General features: G+C 44.3%; 1 protein-coding gene across 1 annotated transcript in view; it reads right to left on the bottom strand.

The window, feature by feature from the left end:
- Nucleotides 1-301: 301 nt before the first annotated feature.
- Nucleotides 302-17532, bottom strand: part of ANK1 (ankyrin 1) — a 305273-nt gene continuing 288042 nt past the window's right edge. Inside the window, exons 39-43 of the mRNA XM_027865204.1 lie at nucleotides 13466-14024; nucleotides 8799-9129; nucleotides 2273-2356; nucleotides 789-923; nucleotides 302-403 (exon numbers count right to left, since the gene is read on the bottom strand). Coding sequence (XP_027721005.1) covers nucleotides 302-403; nucleotides 789-923; nucleotides 2273-2356; nucleotides 8799-9129; nucleotides 13466-14024 — 1211 coding nt within the window. The remainder of the gene's footprint in view (nucleotides 404-788; nucleotides 924-2272; nucleotides 2357-8798; nucleotides 9130-13465; nucleotides 14025-17532) is intronic.

The following is a 17532-nucleotide window of genomic DNA, read 5'->3' as shown; positions in this document are numbered from 1 at the left end:
TGATTGCTCCCAGCTAAAAGCGTCTTGTCCTCCCTCATCTTTTCCTAGAGCATTTTGCATGGATCTCGCCTTTGCCCTCATTGCACTGTCTCTCGTACTGCATTTCTTTGTACCTATGTTGTATCGCCCCTATTAGAGAGAGAGTTAGTTTGTAGAAATAAATGTTGTTTTCTCATCTCTGCCATCCCAGCACTGAACATGGGGCCTCCCTGGCATGCATGCAGTGGCATAGAGTTTAGTGAATTTGAAGAAAGGTGAAATTACCTCCAAAGAGGCCGTTCGATAGGGAGGGGTCAGGAGATCACTGCTTCCCCCTCTTCAGGCTTGCTCGTTTCACTATCTGAGCCCCCTTCCTCCCTTCAATCAGCTCCGAACGCAGGGTACTACTCCCTCTCACCTCCGCCTAGGGTGAGCCAGCAGTAGAGGCAGGAAGGCAGGGCAGATCACATGGAAAGAGAAAGACAGACGGAAAACAGGGACAAAAGGATGGAAAAGGGATCAGCAAGGCAGGCAGTCAGAACGAGGCTCTCAAAGAAGGAGGAATGGCCACTTGGCTCTCCCTCCTTCCAGAGGTGCCTCAAGGGAGCTGAGACCAAGGGGGTGGAAAACAGGGTACAATGGAATCCCAAGCCGAGCTGGAAGAGATGAGAGACAGCCAGAAATAAAAAGAGTCCAGGCTACCAGAAAAAAGAGGTGGCGATAGGCTCTGGCCTCCACAGAGCTGCTGAGGTCTTCCCAAGGACTCCAGTGTGAGAAGAGCCTCCTTAGAAGCCAGAGACCGCTTATACCTTGACATGCTTTATAAAGTCATCAATATCTGCTTCCAGCTCACTGGGCTCCTGGAGAAACCCCTCAGTATTCACCTCCTCCGGCTCCTCGGTGTCCCCAGATATGCTGACCTGCTGAACCACTTTGCGGATGATCTGAAAGAGAGAAAAGATGGGGTTTCCTCCTTTGTCCGACTGACCCAGGGCCAAGGGGAGCCCTTCACGCACAGCACTATGGCCAGTTCTGCTTATTACATTTCACTTACTCCACAAAGGACTCTTCTCAGGTAGGGAATGTTGTTTCTTCCCTTTCCTCTCCATTTCTTCATCCTGACCTGATGTCTTCGTTGACAAGCTAGCGTGGGTAGACCCCAGAGGAATATGGGGGCATTTGTTGGAGTGGAGGATGGTGTTCATCAGCCATAAAATGAGGGGTAAGTCTAAAGGGCCCTTCCAACTTAGGATTTATGATCTTATAAGAAATGCTTTAGGTCAAAGCAGGCAGAGCATTGAGGAATAAGGCAACAAAAATGTTGGAAGTGGGGCAGCTAGGTGGTGCAGTGGATAGAGCACCGGCCCTGAAGTCAGGAGTACCTGAGCTCAAATCCAGCCTCAGACCAAACACTTGACACTAGCTGTGTAACCCTGGGCAAGTCACTTAACCCCAATTGCCTAAAAAGAAAAAAAAATGTAGGAGGGGTAAAGGACCCTTCTCACTAAAACCTTTGAAGTAAACTATTGTAATAGGAAGAACATCCGATGAAAGTTATTATTATTGTTGTGTTGTTACGGCTAAACAGAAGATCAGGGCTTGAATCTTGACTCTGCTACCTATTATAGTTAAGTCACTTAACTTTTCTGGGCCTCAGTTTCTTTATTTATAAAATGATGGGGTTGGATTAAGTTCTGTGTAACCTATGAAATTCTGTCAAGAGATGAAATCTAGTTTAGCCAGGGATATGGTAACCATAAGAAGCAAGCAGGGAGTCATGGATAGAGATCCTAGCCTCGGGGTCAAGAAGACCTGGGTTCAGATCCCACCTCTAACCCACGATGGGTTAGGCAGTGTTAGTCAGCACTCCAGGTGCATCTCCAAGTCTGTGAGTTGCAGGGAAGGCGCCTGCTTTGGTGCAGAATGTGTCTTCATCCACGTGTCAAAGGGAACAATAAAACCACAGGTCTTGTCCCTATCTCTGTAGTGACTGAATGCCTGGGACTTTTTTTTATTCTGGGACAGTTTTGATTTCAAGAAAAGAAAAAGGGCTGTCCAAGGGAATTTCCTCTCTGAGATCACATGTCCCAAATTTGGTTTGTGAAAGACAGTCACTATTTCCAGAAGACACAGAGAACTCAACCTCTCCCGTGGCCTCCCTCCCCTGGGGCGAGCAAGAAAAAGCAGCCTCAAGCGCTCGTGGGATTGAATGTCACCCCTCCTCTTCTCGGTGGGCAGAGGTTCCCGCTGCTCCCGTTTGGTTGGACCCTTCCCCACCCAGCTGGGCACTCACCTTCTTTGTGACAATGTTGCCTTGCTCGTCAGTGAACTGCTCTTCAGTCACATGTTCCCCTGGGATGTCCTGAAACTCATGCCCCTGGAGTTAGAGAAGAGGAAATGTCAGATGTGGTAAGGTAAGGAGGGCAGGGAGATGGGGGAGAAAACAGATCAGTGACAGATGCAGCAGTATCAGCAGCCGCCATAATCATAGAAGGGACACGGGAGCATGGTGGGTGGTTGACCCGAGCACGGGATCCACATGGAGCAGGACCACAAGGTTTGAGGCAGAGGGAGCCCTGGGCAGGTCTGCCAGGACCACTCATTTGCAGAGTACTTTATATGTTTGACACTACAAAAGTCATCTTGGTATAGAGACTACCCTAAGCCTAATTCCTTCTTTCTTCTTTCCTTCCTTCCTTCCCTCCCAAAGTATTTTATATGTTTCACACCACAAAAATCATCCTGGTATAGAGACTAACCTAAGCCTAATTCCTCCTTCCTTCATTTTTTTCTTTCTTCCTTCCTTCCTTTTCAGGGTTAAGTGACTTGCCCAGGGTCACACAGCTACTAAATATGCAAGGTCAGATTTGAACTCAGGTCCTCCTGACTACCTAGATGCCTCTTAAGCCTAATTCCTGAAGGCTATGCCTAAGGAAAGGAAGCTGTGACAGGTGGGAACACCCTGAAAAGATTTTGTGTAACAGGCCTGGTAAAGGGCACTGTGTGTTGGTTGCCCAAGGACCAACCTAACTCTGTGTCAAGAGCCTCATCACCAGAACATTGGCCACCTGGTCATGAGTGTTTTTGGCCATATCAACCCAAGAAGACTTTCTTTAAGGTGTCGAGGAGAAGGTGTCATCTGCATCTGTGGAGGGAATACACACACTGACTGAATCACACTTCTTATCTTTTCTTTTTTTTGTAGGCAATGGGGTTAAATGACTTGCCCAAGGTCACACAGCTAATGTCAAGTGTCTGAGGTCAGATTTGAACTCAGGTCCTCCTGACTCCAGGGCAGGTGTTCTATCCACTGTGTCACCTAGCTGCCCCTGAATCACACACCTTCTAAAGCAGAAGGTCTTAACCTAGAGTTGTGAACTTTTTTTTTAAAAGACATTTTAATTTGCAGTTTTCCAAGCAATAAAGATTTAGAGCATTTTTATATGACTATATCTAGTTTAATTGTAGCCTTCTCTAGGGTGGGGTGGAGAGGGAGAAAAAAATTAAAAGTGCACAGCAGAGAACAAAAGAAAACTTAGAAGGAAGCACAGAGAAGCAGGGTAGTTTTGAAAACAATCTTCAGTTTTTATTACATAGTTGTTTTTTTTTTAAAGTAAACAGTCTGAAATATAAATTCATGACTTTATACTGAATCCTCTCTTTATGTTGGGCTATATACACGGAAATGTTCTTTTAAAAACTTGTTTTGTATTTAGGTTCTAAATGAATAAAAAATTAAAAAAAGAAAATTGATAATGGTATTTCAGTAGAATTTGTTTCCTTTGTACAACTGTGTATTTTATCTTACACATTTAAAAATATGATTTGGAGAAGGGGCTTGACCAAACTGCCAAAGGGGTCTATGCCACAAAAAGAGATTAAAGAACCCTGGTTTAAAACCATTGCAATATTATAGTTTTACAAAGTACTTTTATATCTGTTATCTCATCTGAACCTCACAACAGCCCTGAGAAATAGTCAGAAGAGGTGTTCTTATTCCCATTTTATAGATGAAGAAATCAAAGCTCAGGAAATAATTTCTCCACCTAAATCATGGTGGTGGGAGTGGGGTGGTGTTGGACTAGCTGAGTTAGGTTACCTGCAATTCAACCAATCCAACAAACATCAATTAAGCATCTACTGCATGCAAGGTAAGAGGCAATATGGGGTAATGTAGGAATTAGGAAGACCTGGGTTCCAGTCCTACCTCAGGCACACACTGGTTATGTGACCCTGGCCTAGGTTTTAACTTCTTAGTACCCCTAGGCAACTGGTGGCTAAATTTTGGAGCAAATGCTGCACTGGTACGGGGAGTTTTCTCTCTGTGAAATTATAGGTCTGTTCCCCTCCCAGAAAAGGGCAAGAGCACTAGATTGAGGACAGAAAGTAGAACACATAATTAACAATCCCTGTATTCAAGGGACTTAGCATTCTAATAATGTAGGAATCTATGAGGTTGAGTGACTTGCCCAACCAAGCTGATAAGTGATGGGCTTGGGACCAGCACCCAGACATTCTGACCTCACCACCTCCCACCCTCCACCACCTAGGACTGGGGCCACTTGACTGTATCACGGACACATATCTGCCTCCCAACGGGGAATCAGAGCCACAGAGCGGGCCTCACTCTCTTTGTCCTTCTTCCTCCTCTCCTGGGGGTCTTAAGGCTTCCATCCACCCCTCTCCTCTTCCCCCTGAATCTCTGTAGAGGCCTCTCTGGGCCCCTGCCCGCTGAAGGGGCTCTCCCTACCCCTCCGCCTAGCCTTTACCTTCAAAATGACCCGACGCCGCACCACCCTGGTGGAGACAGATTCCTCATCATCACTCAGGCTCTCGTCCTCCCCTAGCTCCTTGTCCAGCTCCTGATGTAAATGCTTCAGCATGTAGTACAGAGAGCCCCGGACGATGTGCATGACATTCTGACAACTGACCAGGAAAAAGCTTAGCAGCACCAGGGTGACCAAGAGCTGGGTAACAAAGGTCCACATCCTTGCTGCCACTTCACTGTCCCGGCCTGGGGGTGCCAAGTGGTGCCAATGGCCCAGCTACAGAGGGGATCTGACTTTGCATTCTCTCCCTGGGTTCATGAGCTCACTTCATCTAGTTCTTTTTTGGGGGTGCGAGGCTTCAGGAAAACAATGGAAGGGAGGAGCCCTACAACCAGAGCAGCCCTGGGTCTGTGCATCCGCCCTCCGACACAGCCATCCCAGGCTGGGCCCAAGGGTGACGTCATGGCCCTGTAATTTTAGCCCCTGCATACCAGCTGGCTGGGGCTGTTCATTTGGGCAAGAAGGAAGCAGGCAGGTGCAGCTGTCCTCTGAGCTAGACGCTCATGTCAAAGTCACTTATGCCCAGGAAAGTGACACCACCGGCTTCTCCGCCCTTCCTTCTTCTTCTAGGATCAGTAGATGAGGGTCTTACTCAGTTGTTTTTCTTTTAGGAGTCTTTCTTTATGCTGGATGAGTGCCTGGGCACCTCCTGCCAAAGAGAGGGCCCGCTGTTGGGGGCTCTTCACTGATGGGAAAATTCAGGGACTTGAGAGAAAATCAGGTCAGGAAATGCATCTGGTGCATTTTAAGGCTGCTGGTCTGGGACCTGGGGTGATAGAAACTCACCCACTTACCACCAGAGCTGAGGGCTTTGGATTGGCCCTGGAAATGCAGGGTTTCTTTCAAAAATAAGCTCAGGGAGAAAGTGATTTATGTAAGTGGTGTTGGGTGAACACATTATGGAACTTAGTCCAGGCAGCTGGGCCAAGTGGAGGAGAGGGGGTGATTCCCCTCGACCTAGAAGGGCCTTGGTTTTGCTTCACTATTCCCTGCCCCACCCCCTTTCACTTGTATATTATAGAAATAATTTATTTAATTGATGCCTCATTCTCCAGTTTCTTCTTCCAGATTTCTCCTTATTCCTCAAACACCTCTACATTCCAGTCAAATCAGTCACTCAACAAACATTTATTGAACACCTACTATGTGCCAAGCACTGAGGCAAAAAACAGTCCCTGCCCTACAAAAACTTACAGTCTAACGGGAAATCAGCCTGTTCTCTGTCCTTGACATCTCACTTCCTTCCCCCATGCCTTTGCCCCATGCAATGTTCTCACGCCTCCTCTCTGCTTCTTGGATTCTCTAGCATTATTGAAAGCTGATTCATTAAGGGCCCTCTCCCACATGGGGCGTTGAAACGCTGGGCCTGGAGTCTAAAAGACCCGAGTTTAAATCCAGACACTTAGTATTTGTGACCTAGGAAAGACACTTAACTTTTGTCTACTTCTGTTTTCTCATTTATAAAATGGGGATAATAATACCTCCCAGGGTTGTTGTGAAGAATAAATTGGATAATATTTGTAAAGTGGTTAACACAGTAGGAGGCACTATACAAATGCTAGTTCTTCTTCTTTTCCTTTTCTTCTTCATCTTCTTTCTTTTCCTCTTCTCCTCCCTCCTCCTCCTCCTCCTTCTTCCTTACCTCTCAGGATTTTTGTGAGGATCAAATGAGACAATATTCATAAGGTGTTTTGCAAACCTTAAAGACCTATAGAAATGTTGACTATTATCTGCATACATGTCCCCCAGTAGAATTTAAGGTCCTTGGGGACAGGGGTTGTTTTCATTTTTATCCTCATTTTTTGTTTGTGTATCCCCCAGTGCTTAGCACATAGTAGGTGCTTAATCAGTGTTAGCTGAATTGAATTGCATGCCCTTAAATTTTTTGTCCATGTTATCCCCTTTCTGACTGTAAGCCATCAGAGAGCAGAGATGTGTATGGACTTCCTTTATAACCACACAGGTGTTACGTTATGTGTGCACAGATAACCAAAAAATTACTGCTATTGTTAATTCAAGTAACCCTACGTTCTACATTAGGGGCTCATCTTTTCAAGGCCATTTAGGGGAAAGAATACAGGGTCAAGGATCAAGAAAAAGCCTGGAGCTAGAGTCAGAGGAACGGGGTTTGAATCCTGCCTCTGTTTGCCACCATGTGATCTTGGGAATATCATCTGTCCTCTTTGAACCTCCATTTCCTCATCTATAAAATGAGAGAGTTGGACCAGATGCTCTCTCAGGTTCCTTCCTGATTTTAATTTTGTGAATTTATTAAATCCCAGCTCTTAATCTTGTGAATTAAGTTCACTTATTAGCTATGTGGGATAGCTGCATGACACAGTGGATGGAGTGCCAGGTCTGGAGTCAGGAAGACCCACGTTCAAATCCAGCCTCAGACACTTCCTAGCTGTGTGACCCTGGGTAAGTCAAGTCACTTAACCCTATTTGCCTCAGTTTCCTCATCTGTAAAATGAACTTAAGAAGGAAATGGCAAACTAATCCTGTATCTGCCAAGAAAACTCCAAATGGGGTCATGAAGGGTTGGATACAACTAAAAGGCTTGAACAACAGCAAAATAGTGAAAATAAGGATGTGATTTTTTTTCTCAAACCACATTCATGGACCCCCTGGAATCTATCTGCAGGCTCCTTGGAGGATCTATGGACCTCAAGGTAAGAATCCTTGAGCTAAATGACCTCTAAGGGCCCTTCCAGGCCTAAATCTTAATGTTTCTCAACCCCCTTGGACAGTCTGGTGAAACCTACATATCCCTTCTCAGAATCATGTTTTTAAATGCATAAAAGAAAATACATAGAATTACAAAGGAAAACAAAAGTTAGTGAAAATAAAGATGTAATTTCCCCCCATCTAAATCTATACTCCCAAGGCATCCATAGACCTCAGGTTAACAATCCCTCTTCTAGGGAATGCTAGGTCCTCTGATGGTAGCAGGGCCCATTTTGGGCTGTGTCTGTTCCTGGAAGCTCCTTTGCTAGTCCTTCCTAGGAGAGGCTGGTGGGGGGGAGGTGCTAAGGATTTGGAGTACAGCAGAAACCCAATTAGGGAGAATGCAGGGTGGCAGATCAGTGTTATAAATGGAGACCAGCAGCCAGTCCAACACTCACATATTTGGCAGGACAGCATTCTAAATAAAACTATTTAACTTCTGACAGGTTCCCAGGAATCTGGGATTATCTTGGAATCTACCCCGCCTTTGGGGCCTACTGAGTAGTGATAACCCTGTATGGCCACTGATAGGCCAAAGGCAAGGAAGAGTTAGGAAAGGGGAGAGAAGGAGAAGAACAGATAAATATGGTGTAGTAGAAATAACATTAAGTTTAGAGGCAGAAAGGTTGAGTTCAGATCCCATCTCAGTCAATTACCAGCTATGTGATCTTGGATAAGTCCCTTTACTTCTTTGAAAGATGAAAAAGGCTCTTTTTAATCTATAAAATGCAGGCAGTTGGAGCAGATGATTTCTAAGGTTCCTTCTAGCTAGGATTTTTGAGTCTATGAGAAAGAGAAGAAGATGAGAAAGAAAGAAGGAAAGAGGAAGAAGGGAGTAAGAATGAGGGAAGGAAGAAAGGAGGGAGGGAAGGAAAGAAGAAAGGAAGGAAAGAAGAGGGAAGGAAGGAGGAAGGAAAAGAAAAAAGAAAGGAAGGAAGGAAAGGAAAGGAAGGAAAGAAGTAAGGAAGGAGAGAGAACAGCGCATAAAGAGAAAGGGATAATGAGAAAAGAGAGATACCTATGTTGGGAACTGGTCAAATGTGACTTAGTGGTGACTGACGACTCTTGCCTTAGGCCTATTAAACCTAGTAGGTTTCAACAAAATAGAAAGGTAGAGAATAATTTTATCTCTTTGCTTTCCTATTGAGTCGAGTCTAGGCATGATTGAGTGAAATGAATGAAATGCTTGGTTTTGTGTTTGGGGAGTTCCATAAGAACACCCACAAGGGGCTGTAGCTGCCCGGCTGCTTTCATGGCCCTTACCTCGACTATCCTGGTGAAGGCCCTCTCAGCTTCTTCCATCTGTTTTCCGTAGCTCTGACTCACGACAGGCGAGTGTCTCTGCTCTTTCTCAGTCAGGGGACTCTCAGACTCTGACAGTTCCAATGAGTCGACTCCCATGTGCTCTACTGTGGACGTCAGGATTTTCTCATAGTCCTGAGACCCACTGGGCTCCAGGCCTTTTACAGAGGGGATGGTGGTCACTGTTCTCTGGATTGAGTGTGGGCTCCCTGTGACCTCCTCTTGCCAAGAGCTCTGTGCAGCATCTTTCAGGTAGGAGATGAAAGAGCCATCTGTGTCCCAGTCCTTTGTTCTGGAGCCCACACCAGCAGGCAATGGTTGGGGAAGAGAAAGAGCAGTCTAGTCACATGGTTGCCTGCTCCAGACACTCTCCCTGCCTCCACCCCCCCCATTCAAAATGGTGGGAAACACTGAGTATCTCTATGGCCTAGCCAAACTTAGACTGAGAATGTGTGCCAACACACACACACACAACTGATAATAGTCTTTGTAGTAGACAGTTAGGGGTCCCCTAGAACCGAGGTGCTAAAGACATGTGGCCCATAGCACTCCTGAGTATGCCCAAACCACATTTAAATGTAGTTCCTATCAGATTTTATTGGGTCTATGTATTACTTAGAAAAAGAAATACATAAGCATGTGTGGTTTCCAAGTGAATATGCAACTTGTGGGCATCTAGGTGGCATAGTGGATGTATTGGTGGGCCTGAAGTCAGGAAGACTCAACTTTGTGAGTTCAAATCCGGCCTCAGACATTTACTAGCTGTATGACCCTGGGCAAGTCACTAATCCAGTTTGCCTCAGTTTCCTCATCTGTAAAATGAGCTGGAGAAGGAAATGGCAAACCACTCCAGTATTTCTGCCAAGAAAATCCCAAATGGGATTGCAAAGAGTCAGACGTGATTGAAAAAGACCAAACAACAATAAGGGATCCTTACATATGGTTCAGCGGCTCTTGTTTCTCTTTGAGTTGGATGCTACAGCCCTAGAGTACACCAAACAGAGACTGAGCTCACCTTAGTTCTCCTTGGCCCTGGAGAGTAGAAACTAAGAAAGAAGATGGGGAAAGGTGGGAGGAAGTAGAGGGAGGAAGATTTTGGTTTAATAGAAGGAAAAACTTCCTACCAATTAGTTTCCCAAAGTGGGATGGACTGTGTTAGCAGGTAGTGATTTTGCCATCACCAGAGGATGGAAGATAAACCAATAGGGAATGTTGTAGGGGGGAATTCATGACTTGGGTAGAGATTAAAAGATAAGACCTGTGAACTTCCTTCCAGTTCTGAGAGTCTGTGAGCATGAGCTGTTGTGAATCTGCTCTTCCTTTCAGGGGAAGGAAGCAAAGACGCTTTTATTAAGTGACGCCAGACGCTGTGCCAAGTGTCTTATAAATGGCATTTTATTTGATCCTCAAAACAACCCTGGGAGGTAGGTATCATTATTACCGACATTTTACAGTTGAAGAAACTGAGGCAGATAGCAGTTAAGCGACTTGCCCAGGGTTATACAGTTAGTGTCTATGGCCTTTTTTGAACTCAAGACTTTCTGACTCTGAGCCCAGAATGCTATGCACTGTACCATGTAACTGCCTAGGGGGACACCAACATCTTATTTTTATCCCTTAAGAAGAAATATCTGCTGTGTATGGGTCAAATTATACAAAGGGACTCATTTGGAAATCTAAACAGGAGTTTTGCATCCAATTTTCTGTAGAAATTTTGTCCCTTTACTGTGTACAAGACTTTGATGGGATCTTTGATCCAAGTGGGGAAGGCGGGGGACTCAGCTAGACAATGACCCTAGTTTTTTTCTGTTTTAAGCTGCCCACAGTTATTAGGGCCCTCCTTGACTCTTTGAACAGCTAGGAGATAGCCTGCGACTGGGAATGTTAGAACATGGAATCAGAAGCCTCTAGGTGGTGCCATAGTGCACAGAGCACTGGGCCTATAGACAGGAAAAACCCGAGTTCAAATACAGCTTCAGATACTTACTAGCTGTGTGACCCTGGACCAGTCACTAAACCTCTGTATGCCTCAGTTTCCACACCTGTAAAATGGGGATAATAATAGCACCTATCTTATAGGGTCATTGTGTGGATTAAATGAGACGATATTCGTAAAGTTCTTAGCAAAGTGCCTGGTACATGTTGTTCAGTTGTTTCAGTCATGTTCGACTGTCTGCGACCACATTTGGGGTTTTCTTGGCAAAGATACTGGAGTGGTTTGCCATTTCCTTATCCAGCTCATTTTACAGTTGAGGAAACTGAGGCAAATAAGTTTTCATGTCTTGCCCAGGGTCACACAGTTAGTAAGGGTCTAAGGCCATATTTAAACACAGATCTTTTTGACTCCAAACCCAGCACTCTATCCACTGCACCACCTAGCTGCCTTGAAATAATAATAATAATAATAACTAGTATTCGTCTAGTGCTCCTGACTCCAGGGCTGGCACTCTATCCACTGAGCCACCTTGCTGCCCTGAAGCCAGGCATTCTAAGGAGCAGAGGAAAGGAGGAAGTGCATTCCAAGAATGGAGAAGGGGCAGTTTTAGAACCATCAATCCAACAACTGGGTGCAGGATGAATTAAGAAGGAGGAGGCAAGGAATCCAAATAAGAGTTCTGGCAATAGATTAGTCGAGAGGTAAAGAGGTCCTAAAATAGGGTGGTAGCCATGAGAGGGACGATAAGGGGACAGATATGGCAGTACTACCAAGACTTAGCAACTGATTGGATATTGGGAGAGGGTAAGGGGAACGGGAAAGGTAGAGAACGACTGAGACTGGGATTTGGGACGACTGGAAGAATGATGGAGCCCTTGACAGGAGTAGGAACATTAGGAATAGGACCTGTAGGACATTCGGGTTGAGATGTCTCTGATCATCTAGTAGGAAACCATAGGATCAAACCATCAAAGTGACAGAGTTGGAAAGGACCTTAGAGATCATCTGGTCCAACTCTCTGATTCTACAATGCTAATAATAGCACCTTCCTCCTAGTGAGGAGCAAATGAGACAGTAATTGTAAAAAGTGTAGCACATGTTATATGTTATTATTGTTATTACTATTAATTTACTGCTGAGGAAACTGAGGCCCAGAGAAGCAAAGACATGCTTGAGGTCACATAGGTGGTAAGTATCAGAGTTGGAATTGTGATAAAGATCCTCTGACTCTGAATCTAGCATGAGGAAGGAGAGAAGTAAGCACACATTAAAATGCTGTATCATTAAAATTTCCTCACCTGCAGAATGAGCTGGAGAAGGAAATGGCAAACCACTCGAGTATCTTTGCCAAGAAAGCTCCAAACGGGTCATGAAAAGTTGGACACCACTGAACAGCAAAAGGTGCCCACATGCCAGACGTCGTGTTAAGCACTTTACAAATATCCTCTCATTTGACCCTCACAAGCCTGGGAGATGGGTGCTATGATTATCCCAATTTACAGATGAGGAAACAGAGGCAAATGGAAGTTAAGTGACTTGCCCCAGGTCACATAGCCAGGAAGCATCTGAAACTGATTTGAACTCAGATCTTCCTGACTTCAGGCCCAGAGCTCTAACCATTAGGCAACCTAGCTCCCTCAAGGTTCAATCGCAGTTGAGGATATGAGACTGGAATTCAGGGGAGAGATCAGGACTAGATATATAGACCTGGGAGTCATCTGCATAGAAACGAGAATAAATTCCCCAATGCACTTTTTTTTCCCTTTTTGGTTTTCTTCATTCAGCAGCTGGGCAAGGTACAATTTTACAGCCCCTAATTTCTATTAATTCCAGTGGAAATCAACAGTCATAAAAGCTGCAGATTCAACGACCAAGGTGACTTTAGGTAGGACAGAATTTATAGTTTTCATCATTTCCATAAAAATATCTTGGGGCAGAAGTTATTACAACTAATTCCCTTATATCAAGTAGTTGCCAGAAGAATTTTCCATGACTAGAACTTCAGTATTCTCTAGGTTAAGTCCTTGTACTACATTAAATTAAGACTTTTTTTCAGTTATGTGAACTGGTTTTCTCATTTTCTCATTCCATCCTACATGCTGATCACATTGTAATATAGTTATCTAGTTATTTTTCTCTCCCTGAATCCCTCGATTGTAAGCTCCTTGAGGGCAGGGACATCTTGCTTATGTGTACCTCTCCAAGCAACTAGAACATGGCATTCTGCACATAGCAGTCACCTGACAGAATCTACCAAATTGTGTGGATTTGACACAATAAATTGGGGGAGAGCTGGTAATAATAGTAATAATGGCTAACATTTATACAGCACCTACCACGTGCCAGGCACCAAGCTAAGGACTTTACATTATTATCTCATTTGATCCTCACAACAACTCTGGGAGGTGGGTACTATTACTATCGCCATTTTACAGATGAGGAAACTGAGGCAAACAGGGTTAAGTGACTTGCCTAGGGTCACACAGCTAGGAAGTGTCTGATTTGAACTTCCTAACTCCAGGTCTGGCGCTCTATCCACTGGGGTTCCTAATAGGTAATAGGACCCAAGATCTTTGACTCCTAGTCTAGTCTTCATTACCCTATAGTGTCTCATTTCAAAGTGCCCGGATGGATCCCTCACTGGGGCCAGTTGTCTCAGGAGAGCAACTGAAGTGGCAGAAATACTACTCACCTGTCGTGGCTCTTCTCCATGACCCGGCTCACGGTAGGGGATTCTGTGATTCGAGCTTGTACTCTCTGCTGGCCTGAAAGAAGAGACACTTCATGCTCTGAATCCCATCCCTTGCCGGCTGACTCATCCTGCCTCTCACCACCTGGCAGCTTCTCTTCTGACCTCTGACCTTCCTCCTGGTCGAGCAAATCGATAAGGCCATTTGTGGCGTCTGAATCCACTGTGTCGTCCTCTACGAGCTCCAGAGAGCCCAGCTGGTCAGGGCCCTGGGGGTCTTCCAGGAGCGGCCCCGGCAGCCGCCAGTCTCCGGTGGCGTCAGAGTCCTCTGCCTTGCTACACTCCAAAGAGGAGTCTTCGGCGGTGACCAGGGAAGGGGTGAGGCCTGAGGACCACACCTGCATGTCCGACATTTCCATCAGGGCATCGTGCTCCGTGGGGGCCATGGGGATGGCGTCAATGATGCCCACCTCGTTCCAATATTGATCTACACACAAGGGAGAGGGCAGCGTGTAGTGCAGGGAAGCCGGGGAGAGCAGCTCATCCTGCAGCGAGGTATAACCTGGAGGGCAGACAGAGGGGGACAGGCTCCAGAAGCAATTTTTGTTCACATTCACACTTACTCAAGCACACATCTGTATAACTACAGACACATGGACACAGACGCTGACAGACAGACAGACAGACACACACACACACACACACACACGCGGGATAAGGGAGGAACCTCTCTGAGAATAAACCCTCTCTCTCTGTCTCTGTCTCTCTGTATCCCTCTCCAGGTCAAACCAGGTCGATAAAAAGCAGATAGCATTCGCAGCTGTTTCTGTCCTTTGCACAGACGCCAGACTAATCTTCCTTGTGCACAGAACCTGTATATTGTCCCTCTGATAAAAACTGCCCACTGTTTAAAATCCAAACTCCTTAGCCTGGCATTCAAGGCCCTCTGTGATCTGGTGCTGCCTTTACTTTTTAATCTTTTTCATAATGCGCTCCTCTTCTCATGTCAAACTGAACCATTCCCTGCACTCCTTGGCACTGTCATATTTCTGTCTTTGCTCGTGATATTTTCCCTCTACCTAGGAGGCCCTCCTTTCCATCTTTATCCTTTCTTGAAATCCTATCCATCCTTTCAATCCTAACTCAGATACCTCCTCTAAGAAGGTTTCCCTTATCTCCTCTCAGTAATAATCTCTCCTCACCTCACACCTCATGCAGTACTCTGCACCTCTCTGGTGTAATAATATAATCCTCTCATGAATGTTTTGTTTTATTATTATTACTTGTACATAGGTTGTATCCCTCTACCAGACTGTGAGTTCTTTGAGGGCAGAGATCATGTTTCATTTAATCTCTGCATCTACAACCTAGCGGAAGGGAAGAAGTATTTCTACAGTGCCTACTACGTCCCAAGCACTATGTTAAGTGCTTTACAATTATTATCTCATTTGATCCTCACAAAAAATATTTTTGCTTGCTACTCTTTACAAATATTATATGATAATGAAAAAAATAAAATAGCTAACATCTTTATACACTTACTATGTGCCAGCCACTGTGCTAAGCTCTTTACAAATATCTCATTTGATTCTCACAACCCTGGGAGATAAGGGCTATTATTCCTCATTTTACAGTTGAGGAAACTGAGGCAAACAGAGGTTAAGTGACTTAGTGCCCAGGGTCACACAGTTAGTAAGTATTTGAGATCAGATTTGAGCTCAGGTCTTTCTGATTCCAGGTCCTGCACGACCTAGTTGTCCCTAGGTGCTATGCACACAATGGGTACTAAAAAGGTAGCAGTACGTAGGACAGGAAGGGACACTGGAGCTCTTTTATCCCGAGTACTCATTTTGCAGAAGAGTAAGCAGAAGCTCACAAGGTGAGGTCACGTGCCTAGGGTTAAATGGATAAGTAGTCACGCTGGGATTTGAGTCTAGACCCTCTAACTCAAGGGGCTTCAGAGATCCTTCCACCTTTTCAATAAATGCTTGTTGAATAGAATAGAATGAAATCCTCTATTACCAAGCCCTGGAAACCAGATGGAGAAATATTGTTCCCAATGAAGGGTGAGATAGTAATTCAGACACTTCTGAGCTGTGCTTTCTAATCAGTTGTAAGCTTTGGTTTTTAGGGACAGGGCAAAATTCATTCATTTATTCAACAAACATTGACTACATTGTACTACAATGTAGTCCTGAGGAGATGCAGATTAGCTACAATGGTACAGATTAGCTAATATAGAGTTCCTGCCCTCAAGGAGTTTCTAATCTAGTAGGAGATAAAACAAAAAAAATAGTTATCACATAGATACTCAGCATTACATGTCAAGAACATTAAAAAATTGTTGAAATGCTAAGTGTGCTGAAGGAGAAAGTTATGGTGGGAAAATCTTGCTATGTCTTTACTGGGAGCCTTGGGTACCACTTTCTTTTCCTTTTTTTTTTTTTTTTTTTTTTTTGGTAAGGCAATTGGGGTTAAGTGACTTCCCCAGGGTCACAGAGCTAGTAAGTGCCAAGTGTCTCAGGCCACATTTGAACTCAGGTCCTCCTGACTCCAAGGTCGGAGGTCTATCCACTGCACCACCTAGCTGCCCTATTGGGTACCACTTTCAAGGTACCTTCAGCCTTCAGAGAGGTTGCTTTGGAAATTCTGTAACCAAATCCCCTTAGATATGTTCCAACAGGGATATGCACTCCAAAGCTGCTCTAGTGAACAGTGTTATATTAAAGGATTATGGATTTAATTCTGGAGGGAACTTGGAGCTCATCTAGACCCACCCCTTTATTTTACAGATGAGGAGACTGAGGTCCAGAGAATTGACTTGCCTATGGACACGTAAGTAGGAGGTAGCAGAGGATTCAAACCCAGGTCCAACCATTTGCCCTTCTCCAGTCCTACAATTCTTTCCTATTCCCCACGATCTTTCAAAAATCACTTTTTGACGTTCAGTAATCAAAAGCAGCAGTTCTTTGGTAAGATACTGGCTTTATTTTACTAATTTCCCCCCTAGTTCTAGGTCAGGCAGCCTAGGATTGTCATGATAAGAACTCTGGAGTTTTGTGATGTGTATTTAGCAATCAGTTTGTGTTGGGATCACCTACAGCCCTAGGAGGGGAAACCGAAAAAGGAAACTTTTCATTTGTGTCAAGAGACATTGTTACAGTGGATAGGCATGAGTCTTCTAAGATCAGCTCTCCTAAAATAGTCCCTGCTCCAACATCTTGTGGCAAAGTACAGGTCCTTTCCTAAAGAAAAATAAGATAGCTGGGGATACCAAGCAGTGCTAGGCTTCTCTTCTGTCACAGTGTGGTTCCGCTCCCAATGCCTTTCCCTATTAGAATGGAAACTCCTTGAGGGAGGCGCTGATTTGCTTCTGTTTGTATTCCTAATACCTAGCACAGTGTCTGGCACGTAGTAAATTCTTATGACTGCTCTATTATCTATTTTTCTACCCTGATATCTGTCTGTCTGTCTATCTATATATTTTTTACATATGGATATCTATTCTCTATCTTATTTATTTATTCATTCATTCATTTATTTATTTACATATCTATCTATCTATCTATCTATCTATTTATTTATTCTTTGGAGAGGCAATTGGGGTTAAATGACTCGCCCAAAGTCACACAGCTAGTTAAGTGTTATGTGTCTAAGGTCGGATTTGAACTAAGGTCCTCCTGACTCCAAGGCCAGTGCTCTATCCACTGTGCCACCTAGCTGCCCCTCTATTTTTTTTTAACCTATGGATACCTATCTATTCTCTATCTATATCTATCTGTTTTTAACCCTTGGATATCTTTTTTTTTTAACTATGGATTTCTATCTATTCTTTATCTTTCTAGCTATCTTTTTTTACTATGGATATCTATTACATATCTATCTTTTTTATCTGTGGATACCTATCTATTTTTTAATCTATATCTACCTGTTTTTAACTCGTGGATATCTTTTTTTTTTCACCTATGGATTTCTATTCTCTCTCTATTTATCTATCTTTTTTACCTGTTGATACCTATCTATTCTCTCTCTCTCTCTCTCTCTCTCTCTCTCTCTCTCTCTCTCTCTCT

Source organism: Vombatus ursinus, unplaced genomic scaffold (genome assembly GCF_900497805.2).
Source record: "Vombatus ursinus unplaced genomic scaffold, bare-nosed wombat genome assembly UNPS02014778.1, whole genome shotgun sequence".
Lineage (NCBI taxonomy): Eukaryota > Metazoa > Chordata > Mammalia > Diprotodontia > Vombatidae > Vombatus > Vombatus ursinus.
The sequence above is the reverse complement of the archived record's forward strand: the minus strand, read 5'-3'. Positions and strand labels throughout refer to the sequence as shown.